Source organism: Wyeomyia smithii, chromosome 1, assembly GCF_029784165.1.
Source record: "Wyeomyia smithii strain HCP4-BCI-WySm-NY-G18 chromosome 1, ASM2978416v1, whole genome shotgun sequence".
Classification (NCBI taxonomy): domain Eukaryota; kingdom Metazoa; phylum Arthropoda; class Insecta; order Diptera; family Culicidae; genus Wyeomyia; species Wyeomyia smithii.
In genome coordinates this window covers 78,111,696-78,138,164 of record NC_073694.1, presented here as the reverse complement: position 1 = coordinate 78,138,164, position 26,469 = coordinate 78,111,696, and the positions used below count along the sequence as shown (strand labels likewise).

At 43.3% G+C, this 26,469-nt stretch overlaps 1 protein-coding gene and 1 long non-coding RNA gene across 6 annotated transcripts in view; one reads left to right on the top strand and one right to left on the bottom strand.

Annotated features, from left to right (window-relative positions):
• LOC129717858 (acetylcholine receptor subunit alpha-like) overlaps positions 1–26,469 on the bottom strand; it is a 503,655-nt gene that overhangs the window by 99,619 nt on the left and 377,567 nt on the right. For 3 of the 5 annotated variants that reach the window (XM_055668087.1, XM_055668083.1, XM_055668082.1), the window contains 2 exons: positions 7,598–7,761; positions 7,191–7,526 (listed from right to left, as the gene is read on the bottom strand). In XM_055668087.1, coding sequence (XP_055524062.1) covers positions 7,191–7,526; positions 7,598–7,761 — 500 coding nt within the window. The remainder of the gene's footprint in view (positions 1–7,190; positions 7,527–7,597; positions 7,762–26,469) is intronic. The other 2 variants (XM_055668085.1, XM_055668086.1) reach the window with 1 other exon arrangement.
• Positions 23,715–25,396, top strand: LOC129717859 (uncharacterized). The gene is made up of 3 exons (XR_008726764.1): positions 23,715–23,872; positions 23,933–24,018; positions 24,079–25,396. It is a non-coding gene; the product is annotated as an uncharacterized LOC129717859 (long non-coding RNA).

The window sequence follows — 26,469 nt, the reverse complement described above, 5'->3', positions numbered from 1 at the left end:
AATGCACGTTTTGGGCGCCAAAAATTGCATTAATTTTTTTTTGCGGCAAAACGTAACTGTATGTTTCGAAAAGCGATCGTTCAAGGACCGGCGAATTTAATAGCGAAAACTTAAAAAAAAGATGAAAGAAATCGGTTCAGTAGTTTTCCCGCAATCAGGATCACGGCAAAGTTATTTTACGGAAAACACTATTCCGAGATAATCGCGTGTAAAGTTTCAAGTTTAGCTTATGCGGCCGTTGCGAGGCGCGTTGCAAATCGCTCTAACTTTCTTCATATTGCTCAGATCTTCATGAAAATTTGTGAAAATGTTCTCAAGATGTTGTATTTGAAGATAATACAATAAAAAATTTTTCGGTTTTTTGAAAACAAAAAAGGTATATAACCCCTTAAGTACGTCACGCAAATTTCGATTGAATTTTAAGCCCCCTCCCTCCTTGTCACATTTTGTCACACTTTGACGACCCCTCCAGGAGAAGTACGTTACATCACAGTAACTCCTCTTCCCTATTAAAAAAATTAACCGTGAGTGTCCTGCTCCAAAGTGCCTGCCATAAGGTCCCGAGATTCGATACTGACTAACAAGTCAGTCGTTGTAAATTGACTCGGGAGCAACTGTTAGTGTTAGTAGGATCGTAGTGCTAGCACAGTAATTGTCTTGTACGTTAACACAGTTGGTTGCGAAATTTGTATCAAATCAAATGTCTTGAGAATTGATTTTAAAAAAAAATAGCACGTTTAAAGTTCAAATGATTTAATTTAGAAACTCATAGAGTTCGTAGTACACTTAAAAAAAAAAGTTTTTTGTCCATTTTGTGCAAAAAAAATCAATATATCATACACTATGGCTGCTTGAATAGTTGTGACTATGGAAGAATTTAATATTATTGGCTAATAAACAACTTTGTAAAAGAAACCATTCTTCTAAATTGAAAAAAAAATTGAAAAAAAAAATTAGTACTAGTTTATTACACGTTTAGTACAAATATTTTCAAACAAAAATATTCCTTGATGATTCTCAAGAACATTGCCGAAAATACTATCTCAAAAAACCAACACGATCGGGAGTTATTTTTTCGTCTTTTAGGTACAGATTCTGTAGTGTACAGTTTACAGATTTTTGTAAAAAAGTAACGATTTTCAAATGGCTAGAAAAGATTCAACTAAACTTTGTAACAGACTCAGTAACGATATTGATAAACGAGCTAGTAGTTCAAAACTAATTTTAACAGAGTGAATGCAGTTTTTTCAAAACAATGAACAAACGTCGTTGAAGTTGTTTTTTCACAGCTTTACGAAATAAACAACTAATCCAATGGAACAGATTTTGGTACAGATTTTTGTCGGAAATTGTACGAATCAACATGATTTTTACAGCTCCAGCTGCAGATGAAAATGTGACAACACTGAATCAGACCCATTTCAGTTTCAGTTTGGTTACACTGGTCGAAAAATGGAAAAAAGTGCATTCCAAAAACTCAAACCGAAAAAAAGAAAAATTATGTTTTTTTTTTTGTGTGGACCCCACTGCGACCAGTAGTTGTTTGATCTATTGTGGCATTGTCCGGACGTTTTTGCTGTTTGCACATTTCTGTTTTTTTTTTACCATTTTGCAGTGCTACTTATTGAAAAGTAACCTGCTCCGTGTTATAGTGCTTTTTGTCTTCTCCTTCAGACTTAGTAACCTACTACCTTCCTTATCGACCTTATAATATCCTCCTGCAGGCTATCACTCTAAAAGCATATAACGTGCTATAGTCTATGATATTATCGAAGCTTTAGATCAGTGGTTATTAAGTCTGGAGGGAAGTTATAGTACTTTTTGTTTTCTCATTCAGATTTAGTAACCAATTTTCTTCCTTATCGATTCTATCATATCCTCCTGCAAGCTATCACTCTAAAAGCATATAACGTGCTATAGTCTATGATATTATCGAAGCTTTAAACGAGAGGTTATTAAATTTGGAGAGAAGATTTTGTGTGGAAGAGCCTTAGAATAAACCCATACTTAAAGTCCTTTTTGCGAACGAATGTTTTGGTTCTACTAAGATTCGAACCTATCACCATTCGCTTGTCAAAGCGGACTGTGTAATCTTGCGGCTACGAAGCTCGACATAAAAACATAAAAATAAAAAATTATAGTTATTCAACCTTTTCTATGAATTTTGGTGCTTCTAGCCATTACCAAAACGCGTCAACTTTAGTGAGAGTTCGCTTAGTAATTGCTCACCAGGTTCGTTCGTCACTTCAACGTTATGTTTACGAGCGAACTCATTTAAGTCTCTGTAATACAGTTTGTGGCTAAGTACACAAAAATTCACAGGAATGTTTCAATAGCTTCATCTTTCATTTTTTCCCGTTTGAGCCTTTGGAGTGCACCTGTGTTGACCGATGTTCCTAATCAAAAGGTTAATGAATAAAAAGGAGGTAAACTAAACAGTTTTTGGAGTCAATTTTTTATTTTTAAATATTTTTCAAGTGACGTCCCCCCACTCCCCCTTTCCCTACGTCACAAATTACAGTAAGGTCTTTTTTTACACGGTTTTTTTACGCGAGTCGCTTTTCTTAATTACTCAAAAACGGTACAAGATATCGACCTCATTTCAATCACGTTTTCCATTTCAGGCCACTAGGTACCATGTAGTTTTCAAAAAAATTCACAATTTTTGGTGTAAATACTAAAAAATTGAAACATTGAATTTCGGTCTCTAGATTGACCACTATCATATTCAAACGAGTTTTAAACATTTTAAAACGGGTTTCTTCGTTATATTCGCAACTCAAAAAAGTCTTTTTTACGCGATCCCATACAAATTTGGAACGCATCCCTCGTGTAAAAAAAACACCTTACTGTATCCCGATTTTCTCAACCCTCCCTCCCCCCTATATGCGTGTCGTGCTTTATGGATGCAGCCCAGGCGCGTGGTTGTTGTTATTTTTTACTTAAGACTTAGGCGACCACCTTCTTTGCTAGAAGGCGATGCTTAAAGATTCTGGTTAGAAGTCGTCTCACTCCCAACGGAAAGCGCGATTACGCCTTTTAATTTGTATGCAGAAGGCGTCATTACGCCGTGTGTGTATTTGAGCCTTTGGGCTGATACAAATGTCGCATGCTTTTTATTTTTAAAGTTATCAAAGTTAGCTAAGCGGGAGCGAAAAATAAATAGGACTGAGAAAAAAACGAATATCTTAAATGAAAGTTTGTATGCATGTTACGACGTTTGTAACTTGCTTTCAAATGAATGTTGGAAAATAACACTTCGTCATTATTGTTAATTATTTGGCTTGCCTTTTGACGACACTCTCACTGTCACTGGACTTGTTTATTGCTAAATTGAGCATATACGCTGCCGAAAAACCAATAATATTAATGAAACGGCTCGAACCTTTTCTTTCCCCCTTCCAATTATAGACATTTTTTGAGGAGAAGTGACATGAAATAAAAATAAAGTTTGTATCGGCCATATTTAACACGGCACAATACAAATTATTATTTTACGGAGCCAATAATATCGAATGTTTTAGTGCCTAAAATATCTTGTAAACTACCGGCATACTTTTTTCTATCTACCTACTGCGAACTAAAACTAAATCTAAAGTTGAAACTAGCAAGTTTTGTAATTAGTGATTCGATTTGCTGTTACATGGGCATCCTGATGCTTTTTAAATAGCCAAACACACACAGCATGTATAAGGTGTTCCACCTAGCTAGGATAATACGAATTGGCTTGGCAGGAGCCAAATTTAGTATCTGATAGCAGACTATAGAAAAACGCTATGTTTGATTTGAAAACTATCATGAAAAACGAAAACAATCAGTAGATAAATTTAATAGGATGTTTGATATTTCAACTATTACCGAGACTAAGTTTAGATAACAAGTTGATACAAAAACAATTCGTAACAAAATATCAAGGTATGTTATAACTCTGATATAATTGGCTGATCGGGAACACATTATTGTTGTAGAATAGTTCAATTTATTACGTTTATCTAGAAAAGAAAGAAAAAAACTATTTAAATAAAATCGATTATATGTACTTTTATAGACCCTCATTATTCGCGTCTTTATTTGCACAAATGTATAGTTCCATTCATCTCTCCATCCTTATGACAATTTCAATAATTCGAATCTTGGTTCGAAAATGTTACTTGCATAAATGAATAGTTAGTAAAACAGCTCGCGCAAACAATCCCGCACGTCAATGGTGTTCGCTAGTATTTTATCGCAAAACAGTTTCACTTCATCCCAATTGAGAAAAGCAATATAAATTTGATGCCTCGCCCAATTCATTACTTTTATCAATGCTCCCCTGATGCAATCCATCTTTGCGGAAGTTTATGGTGCTCCAGTATGCGCCATCTGCTTCCGTTTGTCTCGAAGCCTTTCGAATGATGTATTGAAGTGAACCAAATTGTGCCATTTTCTCCTCCCCTTTTTAGTCCTCGAGCGTGATGGATTTCCTCTTATATATTTAATGGTTTACTTTATACTTCGTCTTGGTTATAAATTGGGAATCCTTCGCGTTACCGTTATAATAGACAAGCGGTTTTTTTTTTTTTCATTCCACAACTTTCGATCGATAGAGTGAGTTCGTCTATAATTGAGCGATATCCAATGATTAGTTTAATATCTTTTCGCTTTTCTCCGAAATCTTAGAACCACTCTTGCTCATCTTAATGCCCTTTCCTTGAATGATGAAGGTATGATAAAGGTCTTTTTTCCTTTTCTCTGTCATAACACTAAACGGTAATGATCTCTGACATGAAAAGGAATGGGCCAAGTTATGAAGTTGTGGCAAGGGAAAACAAAATCACGCATTCGCAAATGAAAATAGAGCTTACTTGCAGATCGTGGAATTTATCAGTAAGCAAAGTGATACCATGAAACGAACGCTGTAATGACCACCAAAATATATTATTCATATCAGTTGTTCTTTTCTTTTCATGTGGTGGTTGGTGCTGTCGTGAAAACTCTGCAGTATAGAGAAAAATGATGCTTGCTGGTCACTGGTATAAAGACAATTGCGTCGATGGGTTCGATCTGCTGTACAGTGGACGGTTCACCGGTTGTTTGTAAAAATACAAAATGGAGACGATAAGTTAAAGTTTACTCCTTTGCTTAGATTTCGCTATGAACAGTGCATAATTTCTTTTTTACTTTGAACTTAAAATTTCAACGAAACGAAACTAAAAAATAACAGAAGGGTTGTAGCAAAACCACGACCACGAGGTCGACGTAAAACTACATAAGGTTGTTTGTTACATTATTTGAATTGTAGCATTCGAGAGTGCTCAATAATAACAACTTTAATCCAGTACTAATAAAATAATACTCTGGAAATAATGTTATGATACTGAAAGATTCAAAATGACATCTGGAGTCGATTTGCGGTCATTTTGGAATTGAAAATGTTGACTTTCGGTTCCTTGAAAATAGCCAGGGATTGCCAAATACCAGCTTATATAAATATTAGCGGAACAGGAATGATATTCCTGGGCCATTTTGAATCATTTTAGGACCACCACCTTATATCCAGAGAACTATTTTATTAGTGTTGGAAAAAAGTTATTACCATTGATGTAAAATAGTCTATCATAATCTTAGCATCCATCATTCAAAGAATTCGTGATCATTTTTGAATACAACAATGCACGTGTTGTGCGACGAATAGCTTTATGTAGTTCTACGCAACCTTGCAGCCGTTACTTGACCAAAAATCAAGAATAATGAGTAGAAGTGCTTTTACAGATCATATCGAAATTTCTTTATAAAGATAGTAAAAATAAAATATGTGTGCACATTAGACCCAAACATGTTTAAATTCAAAACAAGGCAGAGCTTCACCGGAGGAAGTTGCCGTCTGTGTCCCACCATCTGCTAGTATAATGATTTTTTGGAGCCAAAAGTAGCCAAGTTTACAGCTACCGCTACGCTGCTGGTAACCGCTGCGATATCGTTACAATTATCGCTGCAGCAACCGCTGTTGCCACCCACTGATACTACCAGCTGCTACTAAGTTGAGACCGTCTCGCTCACCATCCCTTATTAAAATGATAGGTTTCAGCAGAGGAAGGCTCATATAGCATATTACTGATTATATATATATATATATATATATATATATATATATATATATATATATATATATATATATATATATATATATATATATATATATATATATATATATATATATATATATATATATATATATATATATATATATATATATATATATATATATATATATATATATATATATATATATATATATATATATATATATATATATATATATATATATATATATATATGACCAGTATCTTCTACTCTGCTAGCGGTTAACCAGCGGTTTTGGTTTGCACAGAGCCGTTATGGAAAACACAAACAACACGCATACCGTTTGCACACGATGCAGCATTTTTTCCGACCGAGTATGTATATTATTAGCGGAGCGAAATTGATTTCTATTCATTTTTTTTCTTGTTCGTTTTGTTTTATTTTTTTCCATGTTTTTTTTTATTTATTTTATTTGTATGCTTTATTTTGCAATAAAAGCAGAACGAAGAGAATAAGAATTGAAGTGTATGTGCTAATCTAAAAAAAAGTTTATATGACAAAGACATCCCACCGGTAAGTGATTCAAGTTTCCAAAAGAGCGCACAAAAAAGAAAAAAAGCATCACATACAACAATGAAATTCCGCACAATTTCAGCACTTCGCAAATTAAAATACTTAAAACATGCATTACAAAAATATTCAAAAAAGCGTTTCGATGATAACATTGTTGCCTACCATTAAGTAAGGTATCGAAGGCATCTTCGGCATTGATTTTCTTCGGCATGTTTTTGCAAAAGAATAATGTAGAAAACTTGCTGAAGAAAACCACTGCCGAGGACATTTGTTCTACAACCGATCTCCAAAGAATGTTATGGCAAAGTTTACTTTGTTCTGAAGTAACGTTGAAGTAAAGTTCCGATAGCGAAACTTGCCACTTAGGCTTAGGGCTAAGTATGTTAAGAATAAATCAAATTAGAAGGTTAGATTAAGAAGATGGTTCGAATTTCAAGTAAAACATTCAAGCAGCAGATCGATAAAAATTATAAATAAATAAAAAGAAAAATTTTAATCTATTGTTACTTTAGTGGAAAGATCAAGATTCTAGTAGAACTAACAAAAGCACTAACTTGAAATCCATCGTATGTCCAGCTGCCGAACTTCATTACGCAAGTTTGTTCGTCGAAAGGAAAATATTCCACGTCGATCTCGCAGGAACTTTTGTAAATGGCAGGCGGTCGCCACTCAACACGCCCAGTGTAGTTGAGGGTGGCTTTTGTAGCTAGCGTCACCTCAAAGTTACCGTCCGCATTGTTGTACAGCACAATGTCAGGCCGCCAGATGTGATCGGAAGGAACGTGCAGCATCTCCACCCCGCCATATTCCTTTGGTTCCCACTTTAACTTGTAGTCGTACCACGTCTGTTCGACCCACAGGTTTGTGGTCATAATTTGGTTTTTCAGATTCTACAAAAATCAATGGTAAAAAATCTATCAACTTGTTCACTACTTTAAAAAGAGCCGTATGCGAAACTTACCACATCAATTAACTGCGATAGTTTGAGTTTAATCTTTACGGTCAGTGCATCTGTAACGTTAACAACCGGTCGAACTAATTTGTTATAGTTGCTGAGTAGGTCATCGTAGAGTCGTTTTGCATCAGGATTTCCAGCGCATACTAGGGGTAGAATATACATGGAAACTAAATTAGGTTAGCTTAGAATCTGCTGGTTTGCATATAGGTACTTGTACTGATGGAAAACCTTTTGGCAGCAATAAAGTTAAAAATATACTGAGATTATCAACCAACAACTGTTAATGCATTATTTCGATTAGTGTACGTTTTCTCACGCATAAATTTGACTACACGTCATTGGTAACTCTGAACTCTTGTTCTTGGTATCAGGGAAAGAATTACTGAATGTAAAATATATTTCCAGTGAAGTTTTTATGGATAGTGTTTTTTTTTTAAACAAGCAGGGGAAGAAACCGTTAGGATTTGAGTGGCCAATTCTGATTATTTTAAGTGCGAATAGAAATATGGAAATGTTGCCGAAACAATTAAAATTGAATGCGTCCTCCCTAACAAATCGCGTCAGCCGCACTTTTGGTCAGGAATCTCTAAGCGTTGGAGGTTAACATCATAGTTTTGCGTTATCACTGTTTGTTTGTTTGCGCGAGGAAGAACTCATTTCTTCGTCAGAAAGCGTAAACAATAGCTTCTATGTTTGACAATTTATTATCGTTTCGTATCTGTGTACGCATAGTACGAGAGGGATGGCTATTTTGTTAAAAAGGTCGCAATGTGCTTTAATAAAAACGTTTTTTGAAATATGTTTTGTTAGAATATCGTTCGTGCATTAATGCGTTTGTTCTCTCTTTTTTTATTCTCGCTTATTTTCCGTCGGTCTAGTTCCGCCACTATTGTTGTGCCAATCACCGACGCCCGGGAGGCGACCCCACCCAGAACCCTAACTTACGACCTGTTGATTAACGGACCGGCGCCAACGGCTTTACTTCCTCATGCGATCGAAGGCGTGATCCCAGAGATTTTTCGCCTCAGAAAATCTCCCGGTGTCGACTAAGATTAAATCTAGACCCGTTGGGTTGGTTGTGAGTGGATCACGCCACCCCACAACCATCGACACCTATGTCGGCGTTGGGATTCGCACCCAGGCGTCGATCGTGGTTGGCGGAGGCGTTACCAACCACACTAGGCCCCCGCCTTATGTTTTCTCTTTGATTCTTTGATTTCCAACCTCCAGCTGGTTCGTCTGATTGCATAACTGATTAGTGACTATTTTAGTTTGCATTCATAGTCATTTATATTGGACAGAATATGAAATGATGGACTTTAATTGAATATGAAGCTTTTGCAGTCTAAAATAATCTAAAAATGTTTTATATAAGAAAAAAAATCATTTTAACAGTTCGAGCATGATAAATAGACATATCCACAGCAATTTGAATCTTTTAAATCAAAGAGAATTAAAAAGGCCATTTATTGATATTTCAAGTTAAATGAAGAATTAAATTGTATAGCATTCCAGAAAAAACTTCCAAATTGACAGTTAGTTTTTATCTACATGTCGTTTATTTGGCATGGCACGATACATTGTATGTCAGTTGCACAGTTTTTTATTAAATATCTATTGCACTGGTGTAGCGTGGCGGGGACGCGAAAAGAAGGTGTACCAATCTGCCCCGGGTGTCATCCTCAGGGGGTCACACTCATGAAAATAAGTTCATGCGTTTCATCCTAAGATGGTGATATCCAAGAAAATAATCACCAATTATCATACGTGTCATCCTTAAGAGGTGACACACATGAATTTTATGTACATTTTCTCCTATTGGTTGTAAGAAAAATGTACTGCAATCTGAGGAGGTGACAACCAGGGGTCGGGGGGTGATACCCAATTATTGTCAAATTCATCAGACATATTCTGAGTTACATTGGAAATTACATATTACTAGCTTGCTAAAGTTTGCTTAATTCAGAATCCGGAACAAATAGATGGCTCTATCTTGGAGTTTGTTTGTGTTAGGACACATGTTCAGTAGTCAAGACTCAAGATGAAGATATTTTATTCTAATTTCAGAGAAAAATAAAAGAAAATGATTCCGTCAGTCATCGGATAAAATCGCGACTTTTTTTAGATTTTGCGCCATCATTTTCTGCACATACACCTGCTCCAATTCTTTTTTCTACATAACGTTTATTTGACACGGAACAATACATAAATGTGTTACAATTCGTTCTGCAGCATCTTGCATCGCCTTTCCAGTCTCCTTCATTTTCTCTCGTTTATTACCAGTACTTTTCGATTGGGTGGAATTGGGAGCAATTAGGTGGGTTGATATCATGTGCGGTGAAATTTGCCATTTTGTCACGGTACCACTGAACTACCTCCCAACTGTAGTGGTAGCTTTCTAAATCCGGCCAAAACTTAACAGGAATTTTGTAAATTCGCTTTTTAATGCACTCTTGCCAGGGATGTCATGTAGAAAACCTCATGTAGTTTTCGACGAGTTTTCTACGTAGAATACCTCTGGTAGAATACCTAACCAAAAATGAGTATTCTACGAGTATTCTACGAAAACCTGCAAAGAGATTTTTGTGGTGAATTACATGAAGAATAAACGAAATTTAAGTTCAACAATATTTTTTATTTTTAATTGTGATGATTATTTTGTGTGAATTGAGAACGAATTCCACATTTAAAATCGTTATTTTTAATCTCCATCGATTGAATTTGTTTTTGATGTTTTTTAATAAGTTTTCAGATTAGAAATACCTCCCGTTTGCAAAATATTCTAGGGCTTTCTAGCCAGAACAAACAACAAACCCAGGTATGTTCAATTTTATCTTCGAAACTTTGTATAAATATGTAAATTACATTAAGTAGCAATTCGGAACCCAAAAAATGAGTAATTACTTAACTCAAAACTGAGTAATACTATACGTAAAAAATGAGTAACAATCACTCAGTTTCATTCCGAGTTGTGCTCTCGTCGTGTTCGGTCGCAATTTTATTTCGATCTCGATGTGCCGACCAGTAATCCGTCTTCAAGGTCACCGTGCATTGTATCGCGTGTGCACTGCTGCTCGTGACCGTCGTATATTGAAGACGAAGGAACGCATCATCGCCTTTTACTACCGTACGCCACAGACTGTGCGTTGTGTCGCTACTGTGAGAGATCCAGCACCCGGCGCACTGCTGTTTGGCTGTATTGGTACTGCTGTGTGGCTGGAACGGCTGCAGCTTTTGCTACCGGACTCTTGTGTGAAGGACTGGAGATTGGCATCGCCCGTGCGCTGATTGTGGTAGAGAGCGGCTGCAGAAGCTAAGTAGTTTTTTTTCTTGGTTTTTTTTCTACAATATTATTTGCTGATTGGCATTCTGCGTGTGTGGCTCACGTGTCCAACATGGACGACAAACGCGGGGATGAAAACCCGCTCGTTCCACCGCCTAGCCCTCCCGGATACAAAGTTCCGAGGGTTAAATGTTAGGCTTCAAATGGTGAGTCGACAACTTGGAAGGAGCGTCAAACTTAGCTCCGGTCCTCACAAGTTCCTATCTCACGCCTCCACGAGTCATATGATACAATAGACTACCAGTTAAAACTTGGACACAACTGGTTGGCGTTGCCTGGGCAATGTTGTCATCCGACAATAGCTAAGTGAGAAGGTGCGACGCGATCGTTGGCGCGGTAACCATATCTCGGCGGTAGAGGAAATGCTTCGCCAACCCGAGCGTCTGTCCACCAAGATGGTGCGGTTCGAAACAGCGTCTGATCTCCATGTTAGGAGCGGCTGATCAATGTCCTGGTGTCAGCGTGGGACTCTAATCAGAGCTGACACGATGGCCCTCCGGCGAGACAGGGGGTTGGGGAAGGCCCAACAAGCCGCCCCGAAAAACACCAAATGTTGCAAATATCGAAGAAGTTAATACGGATCGGAACAATCGGCACAGACCTAGGCGACGAAATAAGGACTACGATTGGAAACTCGGTACATGGAACTGCAGATCGTTAGGCTTTCACGGCTGCGACAGGATCATATATGATGAACTAAATCCACGTAACTTCGAAATCGTAGCACTGCAGGAACTTTGCTGGTCGGGACAGAAGGTATGGAAAAGCGGACATCGAGAGGCTACCTTTTATCAGAGCTGTGGCACTACCAACGAGCTTGGAACGGGCTTTATAGTGCTGGGTAGGATGCGCCAACGCGTGATCGGGTGGCAGCCGATCAGTGCGAGGATGTGTAAGTTGAGAATTAAGGGCCGGTTCTTCAACTACAGCATCATCAACGTGTACTGCCCACACGAAGGAAGAGCCGACGATGAGAAAGAAGCGTTTTATGCGCAGCTGGAGCAGGTGTATGATAGCTGTCCGCAACGGGACGTTAAGATCGTCATCGGTGATATGAACGCTCAGATAGGACGGGAGGCAATGTACAGACCGGTGATAGGGCCGAATAGCCTGCACGCCGCATCAAATGATAACGGCCAACGATGTGTGAACTTTGCAGCCTCCCGCGGTATGGTAGTCAGAAGTACCTTCTTCCCCCGCAAAGACATCCACAAAGCCACCTGGAGATCACCTGACTTACAAGTGGAGAACCAAATCGACCACGTTCTAATCGATGGTAAATTCTTCTCTGACGTCAACAACGTTCGCACCTACCGCAGTGCGAATATTGATTCGGACCATTACCTTGTTGCAGTATGCATGCGCTCAAAACTTTCGACGGTGCGAAACACGCGTCAAAGTCGCCCACCGCGACCAAGCATCGGGCAACTACGGGACGCCGAGGTTGCACGGGAGTACGCGCAGCAGCTGGAAGCAGCATTACCAACGGAAGAGCAGCTTGGCGCAGCTACTCTTGAAGATGGCTGGAGGGACATTCGATCAGCCGTAGGTAGTACTGCTGTAGCGGCGCTTGGTACTATGGCTCCCACATGAGAAACGACTGGTTTGACGACGAGTGCAAACAGCTAGTGGAAGAGAAGAATGCAGCACGAGCGAAAATGCTGCAAAACCAAACGAGGGCGAACGTGGAGCAATACCGACGCGCACGGAACAGGTAAAACTCGGTCTTACGGAAGAAGAAGCGCCAGGAGGAAGATCGAGATCGCGAGGCGATGGAAGCACTGTACCGTGCGAATGACACACGAAAGTTCTACGAGAAGCTGAACTGTTCCCGCAAAGGCTATGTGCCACAAGCCGACACGTGCAGGGACCTGGGCGGCACCCTTCTCACGAACAAGTGTGAGGTGATTGACAGGTGGAAGCAGTAGTACGATGAGCTCCTTAATGGCGATGTAGCAGAGGACGACGACGGAGTGGTAGTAGATCTCGGTGTACGCGAAGATGACGACAGAGTTCCAGCCCCTGATCTCCAGGAGGTTAGAGAGGAGATCGGCCGGCTGAAAAACAATAAAGCCGCTGGAGCTGACCAAATCCCCAGCGAGCTGTTAAAACATGGTGGTGAATCACTGGCTAAGGCGCTACACTGGGTTATTGTCAAGATTTAGGAGGAGGAGGTAGTACCGAAGGAGTGGATGGAGGGTACATTGTGGCAGATTATGCACGATTACGGCTTTCCGGATAAACTGACACGGTTGGTCATGTCGACGATGGATCGGGTGATGTGCGTAGTTCGAGTTTCGGGAACACTCTCGAGTCCCTTCGAATCTCGAAGAGTGTTACGGCAATTGCTATTCAACATCGCTTTGGAAGGTGTGATACGTAGGGCTGGTATCGACACGAGTGGCACGATTTTTAGAAGGTCTGTTCAGCTCTTTGGCTTCGCCGATGACATTGATATTGTAGCACGAACCCTTGAAAAGATGACGGAGACGTACATCAGACTGAAGGCTGAAGCCGGACGAATTGGACTGGCCATAAACGCATCGAAGACCAAGTACATGAGAGGAAGAGGTTCCAGAGAAGACAGTGTCAACCTCCCGCCACGAATTCATATTAGCGGTGATGAAATCGAGGTGGTAGACGAGTTCGTGTACCTGGGCTCACTGGTGACTGCTGACAACGACACCAGCAGAGGAATTCGTCGACGCCTTATTGCAGGAAATCGTGCCTACTTTGGACTCCGGAGGACACTCCGCTCGAATAAAATCCGCCGCCGCACGAAGTTAACCATCTACAAAACACTGATCGGACCGGTAGTCCTCTACGGCCACGAAACCTGGACTATGCTCGTGGAGGACCAACGCGCCCTTGGGGTTTTCGAACGAAAGGTGTTGCGTACCATCTGTGGTGGAGTGCAGATGGAAGATGGATCATGGCGGAGGCGGATGAACCACGAGTTGCATCAGCTGCTGGGAGAACCACTCATCGTTCAAACGGCGAAAATCGGGAGATTACGGGGGGCTGGGCATGTCGTTAGGATGTCGGACGACAACCCGGTGAAAATGGTTCTTGATAACAACCCGACTGGAACAAGGCGACGGGGCGCGCAGCGAGCAAGGTGGCCCGATCAAGTGGAAGACGACCTGCGGGGCCTCCGCAGACGACATGGCTGGCGAGCTGCAGCCATGGACCGAATGGAATGGAGACGACTTCTTCGAACAGCAAGGGACACTTCGGCCTGGAGCTGACTGGTGTGGTAAGTAAGGGTTAAAATGGAGCCCCGCAGGAAGCTACCCATCGGCTTAAGCAGTATCCGGAGGGCAAAGCTGGTATTGGGGCTGTATTTTTCCGGCAGAAAGTAAAAGCACAATGCAAATCTGTAGATATCTGGCACGGTTTACAGCCGTGACTGAAATTACCGAAGTACGCCCGAATAGGCTGCGTGTTTTGGTGTCCGACCTCAAGCAAGCAAACGAGATTGCTGTTTGTGAGCTCTTCACGCGGGAGTACCACGTGTACATTCCAGCTCGCGTAGTTGAGATTGACGGTGTTGTCAGCGAATCGATTCCCTTTTACATCAGGTCGGCGTGGAGCCTACCCGAACTAAGAACCATGTTACAGTTAGAATAAATATAAGTACCGTACACATGAGGCAGAGCAATGAAGTCGCAGTAGTTGAAGGCACACGCAATATGCCACCAGAAACCACACTACTTTGAAGCAGTTGAAATTTGATAGCCACCGACAGTTCGCCAGTCTCTAACCAAAGCGACGCTGCTAAAAAATAACAGGAAACAGGCAGCACGGCTTATGAGAAATAAAACGAACTGTCAAACGAGAGACAGTCAACTCGATCGAGAATTTCTTTTTGTGTGAGAAGTCGTCGGGTGCACATCGCGAGTCAACCGCGGACGGAGTTACTTCTTGGTAAGAACAATTGTAACCTCACATAGCCACGCCATATTGAAGCCATCGTCCTCGTTGCAGAAGAGCCGGCGAACGATCAAGCCAACAACGGACAAAATCCCGCTGAGGCATTAAAGAGAGAAAACCAAGAAAGGCCCTCCAGAGAGGTAACAAAAATTATAAATGGATGAGAAAACACCGCCAGCAAGAGGATCGTGAGCATGAGGAGCTGGAGCAGCTATACCGTGCAAGTGAAACGCGGAAATTCTGTGAGAAGGTAAACCAGTCCCGCAGAGGCTATGTGCCGCAAGCCGACATGTGCAACGACGCAGATGGGAACCTTCTCACGGATGCCAGCGAGGTGGTCGACAGGTGGAAGGAGTACTTCGATGGACACCTGAATGGCGAAACAGCAAACAGAAGCGGAGCAGGAACTGACCTAGCACCAGCAGCGGATGACCAAGTACCAGCTCCCGATATTCACGAAGTCCTTTGTGAGTTCGGGAAGCTGAAAAACAATAAAGCCGCAGGCAAAGACGGACTGCCGAGCGAGCTCTTGAAACATGGAAGAGAGGCGCTGGCTAGAGTGCTGCACTGGGTCATTTCCAGGATTTGGGAGGAGGAAAAACTGCCAGACGAGTGGATGGAGGGAGTTGTCTGTCCCATCTACAAGAAGGGCGACAAGCTGGAGTGCCGCAACTACCGCGGCATCTCGCTTATCAATGCCGCCTACAAAATACTCTCACAGATCCTGTTCCGCCGTCTATCACCTCTAACCAGGAGGTTCGTTGGCCAGTACCAAGCGGGTTTCATGGGAGCCCGTGCCACCACGGACCAGATCTTCTCAATCCGACAGATCTTACAGAAATGTCGCGAGTACAACGTGCCCACACATCACATCTTCATTGACTTCACGGCGGCCTATGATACAGTCGATCGAGAACAGCTATGGCAGATCATGCACGACAACGGATTTCCGGATAAACTGACTCGATTGATCAGAGCTACCATGGCGCAAGTGATGTGCTTCGTGCGTGTTTCGGGGATACTCTCGAGTCCCTTTGAATCGCGCAGAGGGTTGAGACAAGGTGATTGACTTTCCTGTTTGCTGTTTAACATCGCCCTTGAGGGTGTGATTCGGAGGGCGGGCATCAACACGAGGGGCACAATTTTCACAAGGTCTGTTCAGCTTCTGGGCTTCGCGGATGACTTCGACATCATATCACGTAACTTTGCGACGGCGGAGGAAACTTACGCCCGACTGAAAGCCGAAGCTGCACGGATCGGATTGCGGATAAATGCGTTGAAAACAAAATACATGCGAGCGAGAGGCTCCAAGGAGAACAACATCAGCCTCCCAACTCAAGTCTCTGTGGACGGTGATGAGCTTGAGGTGGTCGATGAGTTCGTGTATTTGGGGTCACTGGTGACCGCCGACAATAACACCAGCAAAGAGATCCAGAGACGCATCCAGGCAGGAAATCGTGCCTACTTTTTACTCCGGAAGACACTTCGATCGAATCGAGTGCGACGACGCACGAAGTTGACGCTGTACAAAACCCTGATAAGACCGGTAGTCCTCTACGGGATCGAGACGACAACGCTTCTCGCGAAGGACCTTAATGCTCTTGGAGTTTTTGAACGGAAGGTGCTACGGACTATCTACGGTGGAGTACAGACGGACGACGGAGAATGGCGACGGCGCATGAACCACGAACTGCACGCGCTGCTTGGAGAGAATCCCATTGCACACCTGGCGAAAGTTAATAGGTTGCGGTAGGCCGGTCATGTCGTAAGGATGCCGGACGGCAACCCTGTGAAATCACTTCTCTTCAGCAACCCTGCCGGCACCAGAAATAGAGGGGCGCAGCGTGCACGATGGCTCGACCAGATCGAAGGAGACTTGCGGGTGATGAGACGCCTGGGGAACAGGCGAAACACAGCCCAAAACCGAGCAACATGGCGACAAATTCTTGATACAGCACGAGCCACCACGGCTCTCGTCTGATTGGTAAGGTAAGGTATGAGAAAACACCTGTACTCACATGGTGATTTGTGCACAGGGCTCTTTTTTCCTGTTTCTTTTACCTGTTTTTGTGCTGTGGTGCGGTGTTCCGAATTTCGGCGGCGTCGGATTCGAACGGACTGTTCGGAAACGTGCAAGTCGGCACGGGAAGGACTAGAGCGGCTTGAGGATTGGTAGCTGGGAGCGGTGGCGGACTGGTGTTGCTAGACGGACGCCGCGAAAACCGGATGGCAGTCAAGTGAGCTAGATTAAGCAACGTGGGGTCGCACGGAGCGCGAAATGCCCGGCGACAAAAGTTGACAGGGAATGAAAAGCATAGGAGATTAGAGCGGGACGGGATGAAGAAGGAAGGAAAATACACAGAAGTTGTTTAAGTAGATTTATGGCCAATTTTCTTCAGTTTTGGGAAAAGCCTTTTTATGATGAGGTTAGCATATAGAAAACCCACAACATTGGCGCCCAACTGAAAGATCCACATTTGATTTATTTATTTGGTTACCGTTAAGTGAATTATTTTTGAAATTTTCGTTTTGTGATAGTTACGGTTTGTTTTATAAGATTATTTAACACATTTTGGTTTGTAATACCCGATAAAAAATCCACTAAAATGGATTATACTCATCTTACAGATGAGGAGATAACTTACGAATTGGCGCTACGCCACATGGTCAACTTAGGACCAATGACGCACCGACTCAAAGTTCAGCGATTGAACAACGCGGTGCAAGATGATCTTGCAAAAAATATTAGTCGATCGGAGTCCACGCACATCATGAGTCCGACCGTCAACTTTGAAGTTTGCCAATTGGCGGTTGCGACAATACAAAATGAAATTCAACATGCAAACAATAATCATGACATTCATGCACTTACAGTGCTTCTATCGCGTCTTACACACTACAAAAATCGATTGGCCATTGTAAAGCCACCGGGTTTTCTTTCAAAAGCGGTCAAGTCTACTCGGTTGCTCGTAAACGAGCTTCATAGTGAAGTGAAAAGTGTATTAACCAATCCAGTGAGTCAACTAGTGTCACGAATAACAGCAGAGTAAGCAGGAGCAGTTGGTGGAGATGCCACGAATGAAGAGCATAATTTTAGCGGAAGAACAACGTTGCCAGCAGCTAGTTCACCGGTGGTTGCAGGTCGAGGCCGAGGTAGAGGATTGCCAACACACGACGTCTCGGGATATCGGGGCAGTCAGGGCGGAGTGCAGTCGGAGGGACACGTTACACCCCATCAAAGTATTAATGCATCCAGCGTTTGGCAACCGCAAACCAACGGGGAGATAGCGACTAGAGAGCAACAACAACGTGATGAAGCAGCAGGCATACAACGCGCTGCGGCTGGCATGGGGAGACGCATTTTTGGACAGCAGACGCAAACCGCCACAGCAATGGGCGATTCAAGGTGTCGCGATGTACGCGATCAATTCGATCAACTACGGGATGATATGCTGCGCTATTTGCTGAGGCATGAAGCCAGACCAACAGCGGAGAGAGGCGAGGATAGACGTATACTAAAGGCGATTCACAACTGGCCGTTCAAGTTTAGAGGAGAAAAAGACACAACATCCTTGAACATTTTCTTGGATAGGGTGGAGACATTCGCGAGATCGGAAGGCATGAGTGACGAGGTATTGCTAGCTTCGATCAAACATTCGCTACAGGAGGATGCATTGGACTGGTACGCGCGAGCTATGGTGCAAGGTTTGCTAGGCTCGTGGGAGGCGTTTAATCATGAAGTACGAAAAGAGTTTCTGCCAAGTCAGTACGCACACATTTTGCGTCTAGAAGCAAGTTTTCGTTATCAAGGAGTGAATGAGCCGTTCGCCAAGTTTTATCGGGATATATCGGCCTTGTTCCGATTTGTTTCACCACCAATGCAAGAGGATGAAAAGTTATTTATCGTGAAAAAGAACATGAGGGAGGACTACGCCGTGATCACTGCCGCCGCAAGAGCACGCACACTGAGGGAACTACTCGAAGTATGTACGAGCTACGACGAGACGAAAATGCTACATAGCAGGCAGCGCCGTACGCCAATTCCGCATAACGCGTTACTGGAACCCAATTTCGCAACTCCAGCAGCTCCGCAAAGACCTGCAGAACCTTCTCTTCAGTATCCTCGGTTAGGTAGGGTACATGCGGTAACACAAGAAGAGGACATACAAGCCGCAGCCGAAGGCAGGCGAGTCGCATCAGAGACGGATGAAACGCTTCAAGTAGACGACAGTGAGGATTGGCAATTCGAGTTAGATCAATTGGTGGAGCAAGTAAGCGCGATGAAGGCGTTTCTTACAGCGAGAGGTCCTAGACCGGAACACGCGCAAAGCGAGGTTGATTGGGCACACAGCAATCAGCAAACACGATCGAAACAATGGGCATCGGCTCAAAAACCACCCGCAAGACAGCCAGCGCATGCGCAAGTATCACAAGTTTCAGTTACAAGTTTCAAGTTCAGCGCAAGTATCAGTTTCAACAAGCGCGGACATCACAAGACCGACAAGCGCAGTTCGAGAGAAGGGAGCCGACAATGGATCATCGGCAACTGACGTTGATTTGTTGGAACTGTGATGAAGAGGGTCATCGTTTCATGGACTGTCCGAAGCCGCAGGCCATTTTGTTCTGCTACAGATGTGGACGAAAGGGATACTCGTTCTAGAAGAAGTGAACCGCGAAATTGATTGCATGATCGCTCTTGATGTTATAGAAGAGGCCATGTTTTCGCCATGGAACAACCCGTTGGTTGCAACAAAAAAGAAGACGGGAAAGTACCGAGTTTGCTTGGACGCGCGCCATCTGAATTCTGTGATGGTAAACGAAGGGTATCTGATTCCACAAATATCCGCAATACTGAACAACTTAGGAGGCTGCCCATACATCTCATCGATCGACCTGAAGGACGCGTTCTGGCAGTTACCCTTGCAGAAAGCGTCAAGACCATTGACCGCATTTACCGTACCATCCAGAGGACACTTTCAGTTCAAGGTAGTGCCGTTTGAGCTGTGCACCGCCAGCCAAGCATTAGCGCGTCTTATGACCAAGCTTTTCGCTGATATGGAGCCACAGGTGTTTCACTACTTGGATGATATAATCATCTGCTCAAGTACGTTTGCAGAGCACATTAAAACGCTGGAAGAAGTAGCAAAAAGACTGCAGCGAGCAAATCTGACTATTTCGGCAGAGAAGTCCAAGTTTTGTCGGCGAGAAATTAAGTTTCTAGGGTATGTTCTGAATGAGAGCGGCTGGAAGACCGACGAAGAGAAAGTGGAGAGCATTGTGAAGTTTCCGATCCCCACAAATAGAAAAGAGGTTCAGAGATTCCTCGGACTTTGCAATTGGTATAGGCGATTCATTGCGGATTTCTCATACATCGCTGCGCCGATAACGGTGCTAACCAAATTGAAGACCAGGTTCAAATGGACTCCATCCGCGGAAGACGCTTTCTTAAGGCTGAAAGCAGCGTTGGTGTCGACACCGGTGTTGGCAATGCCGGATTACACAAAACCGTTCGCGATCGCATGTGACGCGAGTGACGTAGCGATAGGAGCTGTGTTGACACAGGAGACTGATGGCGAGGAACACCCGATCTGCTACTTTTCACAAAAGTTGTCATCGGCGGAGCGGAAATACTCCGTAACGGAACGAGAGTGCTTGACAGTAATTCGAGCAGTTGAGAAGTTTCGTGGCTACATCGAAGGAGTTCACTTCACCGTATATTGCGACCATGCAGCACTGAGCTTTTTGAAGTCTATGAAAAACCCAACAGCGCTCATGAGTCGTTGGCTGCTCAGGTTAAATGCGTTTGACTTCGAAATAAAATACCGAAAAGGAAGCGTAAACGTAGTCCCTGATGCGCTTTCCAGGATCGTGGCGAGCGTAGCACTCACGGTGGACCAAATCAAAGATCCTTGGTATAGAACCTTACGAGAGCGTGTACTCGAGAAGGCGGACAGTTTCCCAGACTTTCGAATCACGAATAACGAACCGTATAAGAATTGCCTTTGCAGAGATGGATCGGGACTGACAACCCATAGGTGGAAGAAGGTAGTTCCGCAAGAAGAACGGGAAGAGGTCATCAAGAGATTCCACGACTCACCAACCGCAGCACATCTCGGTTTCCAGAAGACTTGGGGGAAGGTACAATCTTATTTTCACTGGCCGAACCTGCGAGAAGATGTCAGCAAGTACGTGCGAAAATGCGGAATATGCAAGGCAAGCAAGGCAGCGAACACGAAAATGATGCCGCAGATGGGAAAACTGAAACCGGCAAAACTCCCCTGGGAACCCATCTCGATGGATTTTGTGGGTCCGCTGACTCGTTCCAAACGCGGCAACACAGTAATACTCGTTATTGTAGACTGGGTCACCAAGTACGTCATCGCACATCCGATGCGCAGCGCAGACTCGTCAAAGATGGTGGAGTTTCTTGAACAGGAGGTATTTCTTAAGTTCTCGCGGCCATGCATTGTTCTGTCAGATAACGAAAAGCAGTTCCAGTCGCAGATCTTCAAATCGCTGTTGCTTCGCCACAAAATCGACCACATGAGAACAGCCTATTACTGCCCGATGGTGAACAACGCCGAGCGCGTCAATCGAGTGTTGATTACATGTATTCGGTCGCTATTGGATGGAGATCATAAAGAGTGGAATCAGAACATTCCGGCAATCACGGCAGCGATCAACAGTGCCAAACACGAGGCTACTGGCCAAACACGAGGTAAGCCCGCACTACGCAAACTTCGGTAGAGATTTGCTGCTACAAACGGACCTGTATACGCAACGGCTACTGAACACGGCGGAGGATCCGAAAGTGGCACAGGAGATGCGTCTGTCAACGATACGACGGATACACGAGTTCGTCCTGCAACGAATGAGGGGAAATCACGAAAAGATGAGGCAGCGATACAATATGCGAAAACGAACAACCTCGTTTAAGATTGGAGACGTGGTTTGGAGAAGGTCGTTTGGACTGTCGTCGAAGGTAAACCACGTGAACCAAAAACTAGAGCCAAAATTCGTCCCAGCCATCGTGAGAGATGTCATAGGCTGCAACTTGTATCTGCTAGAAGACGTGGCTACTGGCAAAAAGGGCAGGTACCACGCAAAGGACGTCAAAGCAGACTAAGGGCAGTTGTTCAAGCTATGTCCACAGGCTAGACCTGTCAACAAAAAAGCAACTTGCTACCAAAATACCGCGTAACAACCGGGAAAAACCGCGAGCGCCAGGTGTGATGAGCAACAACATTTTAAAACTACCTCTCCACCTGGACAGCGTAAATCGGACCATCCTCGCCGAAGCAGATCCCCAGAACGCGCTGAAAATAAGTAACTGACGCACCCGAAATAAGCAGAGGAAACAAAAGTGGTAACGCATAACCGCTTGCCGTTCGCGATTCGGGAGAAATCGTACCCTGTCGGGCTGGAAACGGTTCGCAGGGAGGTTCGCAACACTCTAACAAGTTCCTGGATAGGAGGAGCGGAAACCTCGAGATCGGCGGTCGAACCGTGGCGACGGAGAGTGGAAGCTTACGGCCACTATCAACGAAACAGGAAACAATAGGAGTGAAATTAATCGACAAATTAGAAACCGGCAACATCATAGCACAGGCGAACCGTTATCATAGAGAAAAAAAACGACTTACGAGCTTTGCAGAAGGACGCAGCGGAACGAGAGAAACCGGAAAAGTGGAAGCAGAGGTAACACGACGGAGCAGAGCAAGACAACGAAAACGCACAGCAGATCGGCGCGAAGCAAAATTAGTTTGAGCAAAAAAAAAAAAGTCTCAATTTTGACGAAGCAAAGCGCCAACATTATCGAGCAATCCGTCGTCCTCGACCACAAAGCGACGTCACGCCTGCCGTTCACGAAGCGAGAGAAATCGCACACTGCGGAATTGGATCAGCTCACACCGGGCAGACCATCAGTTAGGGTCCTCACAGGCCAGCCGTTACCAGATCGGGAGAAACTGGAACCACACAAGCTATGAGCAACACCAGCTACAAAAGCACTAGCAAAAACACGCAAGACGGAAAGAGTTTTACGCCTGGATTGGTGCCATACAGTGTGTAAGATCCAACGGCAAATTTGCAAGACCAGTAATTGCGGGTCAGATACAGTTGTGGTAGGGGTCGTCATGAAACTTTTCATTCCAAAGTAACGCGAATCTAAGGCGCGGTAAAACCTTAGCTCTGGGCGCATGGTGATCAAGGGATTAAATACCCCTTTTTCCAAGCGCAGCTGTTATCTATATACAAGCCATAAAAAACTATCACAATGTTTCAGTCCTATTTTGTTTAAGTTTAATGTTTTGCGTTCAATTCTAGCCTATTTAGCAAAACCAATAGGTTAAGAGTTTTCTGAATGTTTTGCCGCCGCAAACGCAAGTTTCGTGAAGTGGGGGCTTAAGGACTTAACCGGAGACAACTACCCAAACCTTAGTTGGCGTTGATCGAAATCTTTAACCAGGATTTGCTGACGTTATTGTTGCAGTTTTGGGTTATGTTTGTTTAGTTTAGTCACAGTAAATTCTTATGCTAGCGAGAGTTTACTATCATGGTCTTGAAAATTCTTCAAGGACCCCAATCGGTCGATGTCTCCGGTCCACTCCTTAACGGTAACGATGTTTCAATTTCTCATAAATCGTGCTTTCGCCGATTTATGAGAAATTCACCTTGGCGGTAATGTTGTGTTACAGTTAGAATAAATATAAGTACCGTACACATGAGGCAGAGCAATGGAGTCGCAGTAGTTGAAGGCACACGCAATATGCCACCAGAAACCACACTACTTTGAAGCAGTTGAAATTTGATAGCCACCGACAGTTCGCCAATCTCTAACCAAAGCGACGCTGCTGAAAAATGACAGGAAACAGGCAGCACGGCTTATGAGGAATAAAACGAACTGTCAAACGAGAGACAGTCAACTCGATCGAGAATTTCTTTTTGTGTGAGAAGTCGTCGGGTGCACATCGCGAGTCAACCGCGGACGGAGTTACTTCTTGGTAAGAAAAATTGTAACCTCACATAGCCACGCCATATTGAAGCCATCGTCCTCGTTGCAGAAGAGCCGGCGAACGATCAAGCCAACAACGGACAAAATCCCGCTGAGGCATTAAAGAGAGAAAACCAAGAAAGGCCCTCCAGAGAGGTAACAAAAATCATAAATGGATGAGAAAACACCTGTACTCACATGGTGATTTGTGCACAGGGCTCTTTTTTCCTGTTTTTGTGCTGTGGTGCGGTGTTCCGAATTTCGGCGGCGTCGGATTCGAACGGACTGTTCGGAAACGTGCAAGTCGGCACGGGAAGGACTGGAGCGGCTTGAGGATTGGTAGCTGGGAGCGGAGGCGGACTGGTGTTGCTGGACGGACGCCGCGAAGACCGGATGGCAGTCAAGTGAGCTAGATTAAGCAACGTGGGGTCGCACGGAGCGCGAAATGCCCGGCGACAAAAGTTTACAAGGAATGAAAAGCATAGGAGATTAGAGCGGGACGGGATGAAGAAGGAAGGAAAATACACAGAAGTGGTTTAAGTAGATTTGTGGCCAATTTTCTTCAGTTTTGGGAAAAGCCTTTTTATGATGAGGTTAGCATATAGAAAACCCACAACAACCAAAAACATTATTTCAAGTAAAGCGTTCAAGGTTTAACCACTCCGTACCTATGTTTTCTGAAAGCTGCTACTGAGAATTTATGTTATTATATCATTATGAACTGTTCCAATGATTTAAATTTTGATTTCCGCCAGGGTTAATACCTCAATTTGCTATATGCACAATTGACACAAATTGGATTGCAATTTACAGAACAATCTGTTCTCTAACCATACTGAATAGTTTCTTCGTGCAAATTTTCAAGTTTAATTGTTAAACTCAAATCAAAGTTTGAATGTCAGGTAATGCCATGTGGCATCACCCGCCGGGAATGGGTTGAAAAAATGGCGCTTGGTTCGGTCTGGTCGCACGCCGATCATCTCAAAATCACCTTCCATCGTTCTTTGTCTTCAATGCAAAGGATATTTTTGGCGGCTTTTGTCGATGCAACTGGAACAGAATCTTCAGCCACATGCTAACGTATCACGTGTGCCAAAACAGTGAAGACATAGTACACTGTGATTTCCTTACAGTCCGATGGCTTGATACCAGGCGAGACGTACGATGCAACGAAAAAAAAGCACCTGCCAATTTAGCACCGACAGGCACCGTTCTGTTTTACAAATTTTAAAACCTATGTGCACAAATTTTCGAACATCGTGTTCAGACCGCATGTCATCTCAACATGTTTATGTGTATCTCATATTCGGGCATGCTAGTAGGAAACGGTGAACTACGATGGTAATCACGCGCTCGTTCAACAAAAAACGTAGGTTTTTTACCAGCGTGCACATGTGGGCATGTTTTGCGGAAGACTGAGCTGGAGTATATCTTCAACTATTGGGTATTATACAAAAAAAAAAAAAGATTAGTTACCTTTCTGAGATTCTGATCAGGAAACAATCTATTTAACAAATTAGTTATGCTAATTGCAGCAGATAAGAGAAAAATATTCATAAAATGTCAGAGAACAAAATGTAAATAATAAATATAATAGTTATAGGCACTGACATTATGTTTTGTTATTCAAATATATATCACTTTACATTATTACTGTACACCCCTATTTCCGTGACGTCAAAACAGAGAATGAATGCGGGAGCCAATCAGAAACGTTCGCGCGCTAGCGCAAGCATATAAAAGAACTTTGTTCAGTGCATTGGGCCAGTAATTCTCTGCTAGCGTGTTGAGCAGTACAGTCGTTTATTTTCGCTCCGTTCGCTTTGTACGTTCGTTCGCAAGTTTCTGTGTTTTTTTTTTTTTGTTCATCTATAATTTATTTGACACGGCACAAATACAATTTAATGTTTAACGGCGCCAATTATATCTGGTAGCTTACTTTCTAAAGTATCTTAATAACTAAAAGCAAATTTTTTATCCTCGCTGCCGACTACGAGCTGAAACTAAATGTAACTTAAAGCTATAATATTTTGCATTAAAAGCACTGGTTTACTGTATTATGGTTTTCATTGTCATAGGTAAGCACATGTTCCGCTGCTGCGCCAAGATATTACGGACTGGCATATTGGGTTTTCTCCCTCGGGACCTGAGAGTATCGTGTGGGTCTAGTTGCTGTTTCCGGATCCGGGGTCTTAACGTGTTCTTGTCGTTTGGTTGGATGTAGGCGGAAGGGAATAGGATTAAACTGGGGCGTGGATGGATTTCAGGAAAACGTATATAAGGGACATGTAGGATAGGTCACGGCTCGCCAAGACATCACGAACAGGAACAGCCGGCTGCCTACTTTCGGCCTGCAGGGAAGCTATTAATCTAGACCTGGCGTCACGGTGTACAGGGCATGACCAAACAACGTGCTCTATGTCGTGATAACCTTCACCACAGGCACAGATACCACTTTCCCCGAGCCCAACACGACGGAGATGCGCGTCGAATCTATAGTGATTGGACATAAGCCGGGACATCACGCAAATGAAATCCTGACCTACATCCAACCCCTTGAACCACGGGTTCGTCGACACCTTGGGGATTATGGAATGTAACCACCTT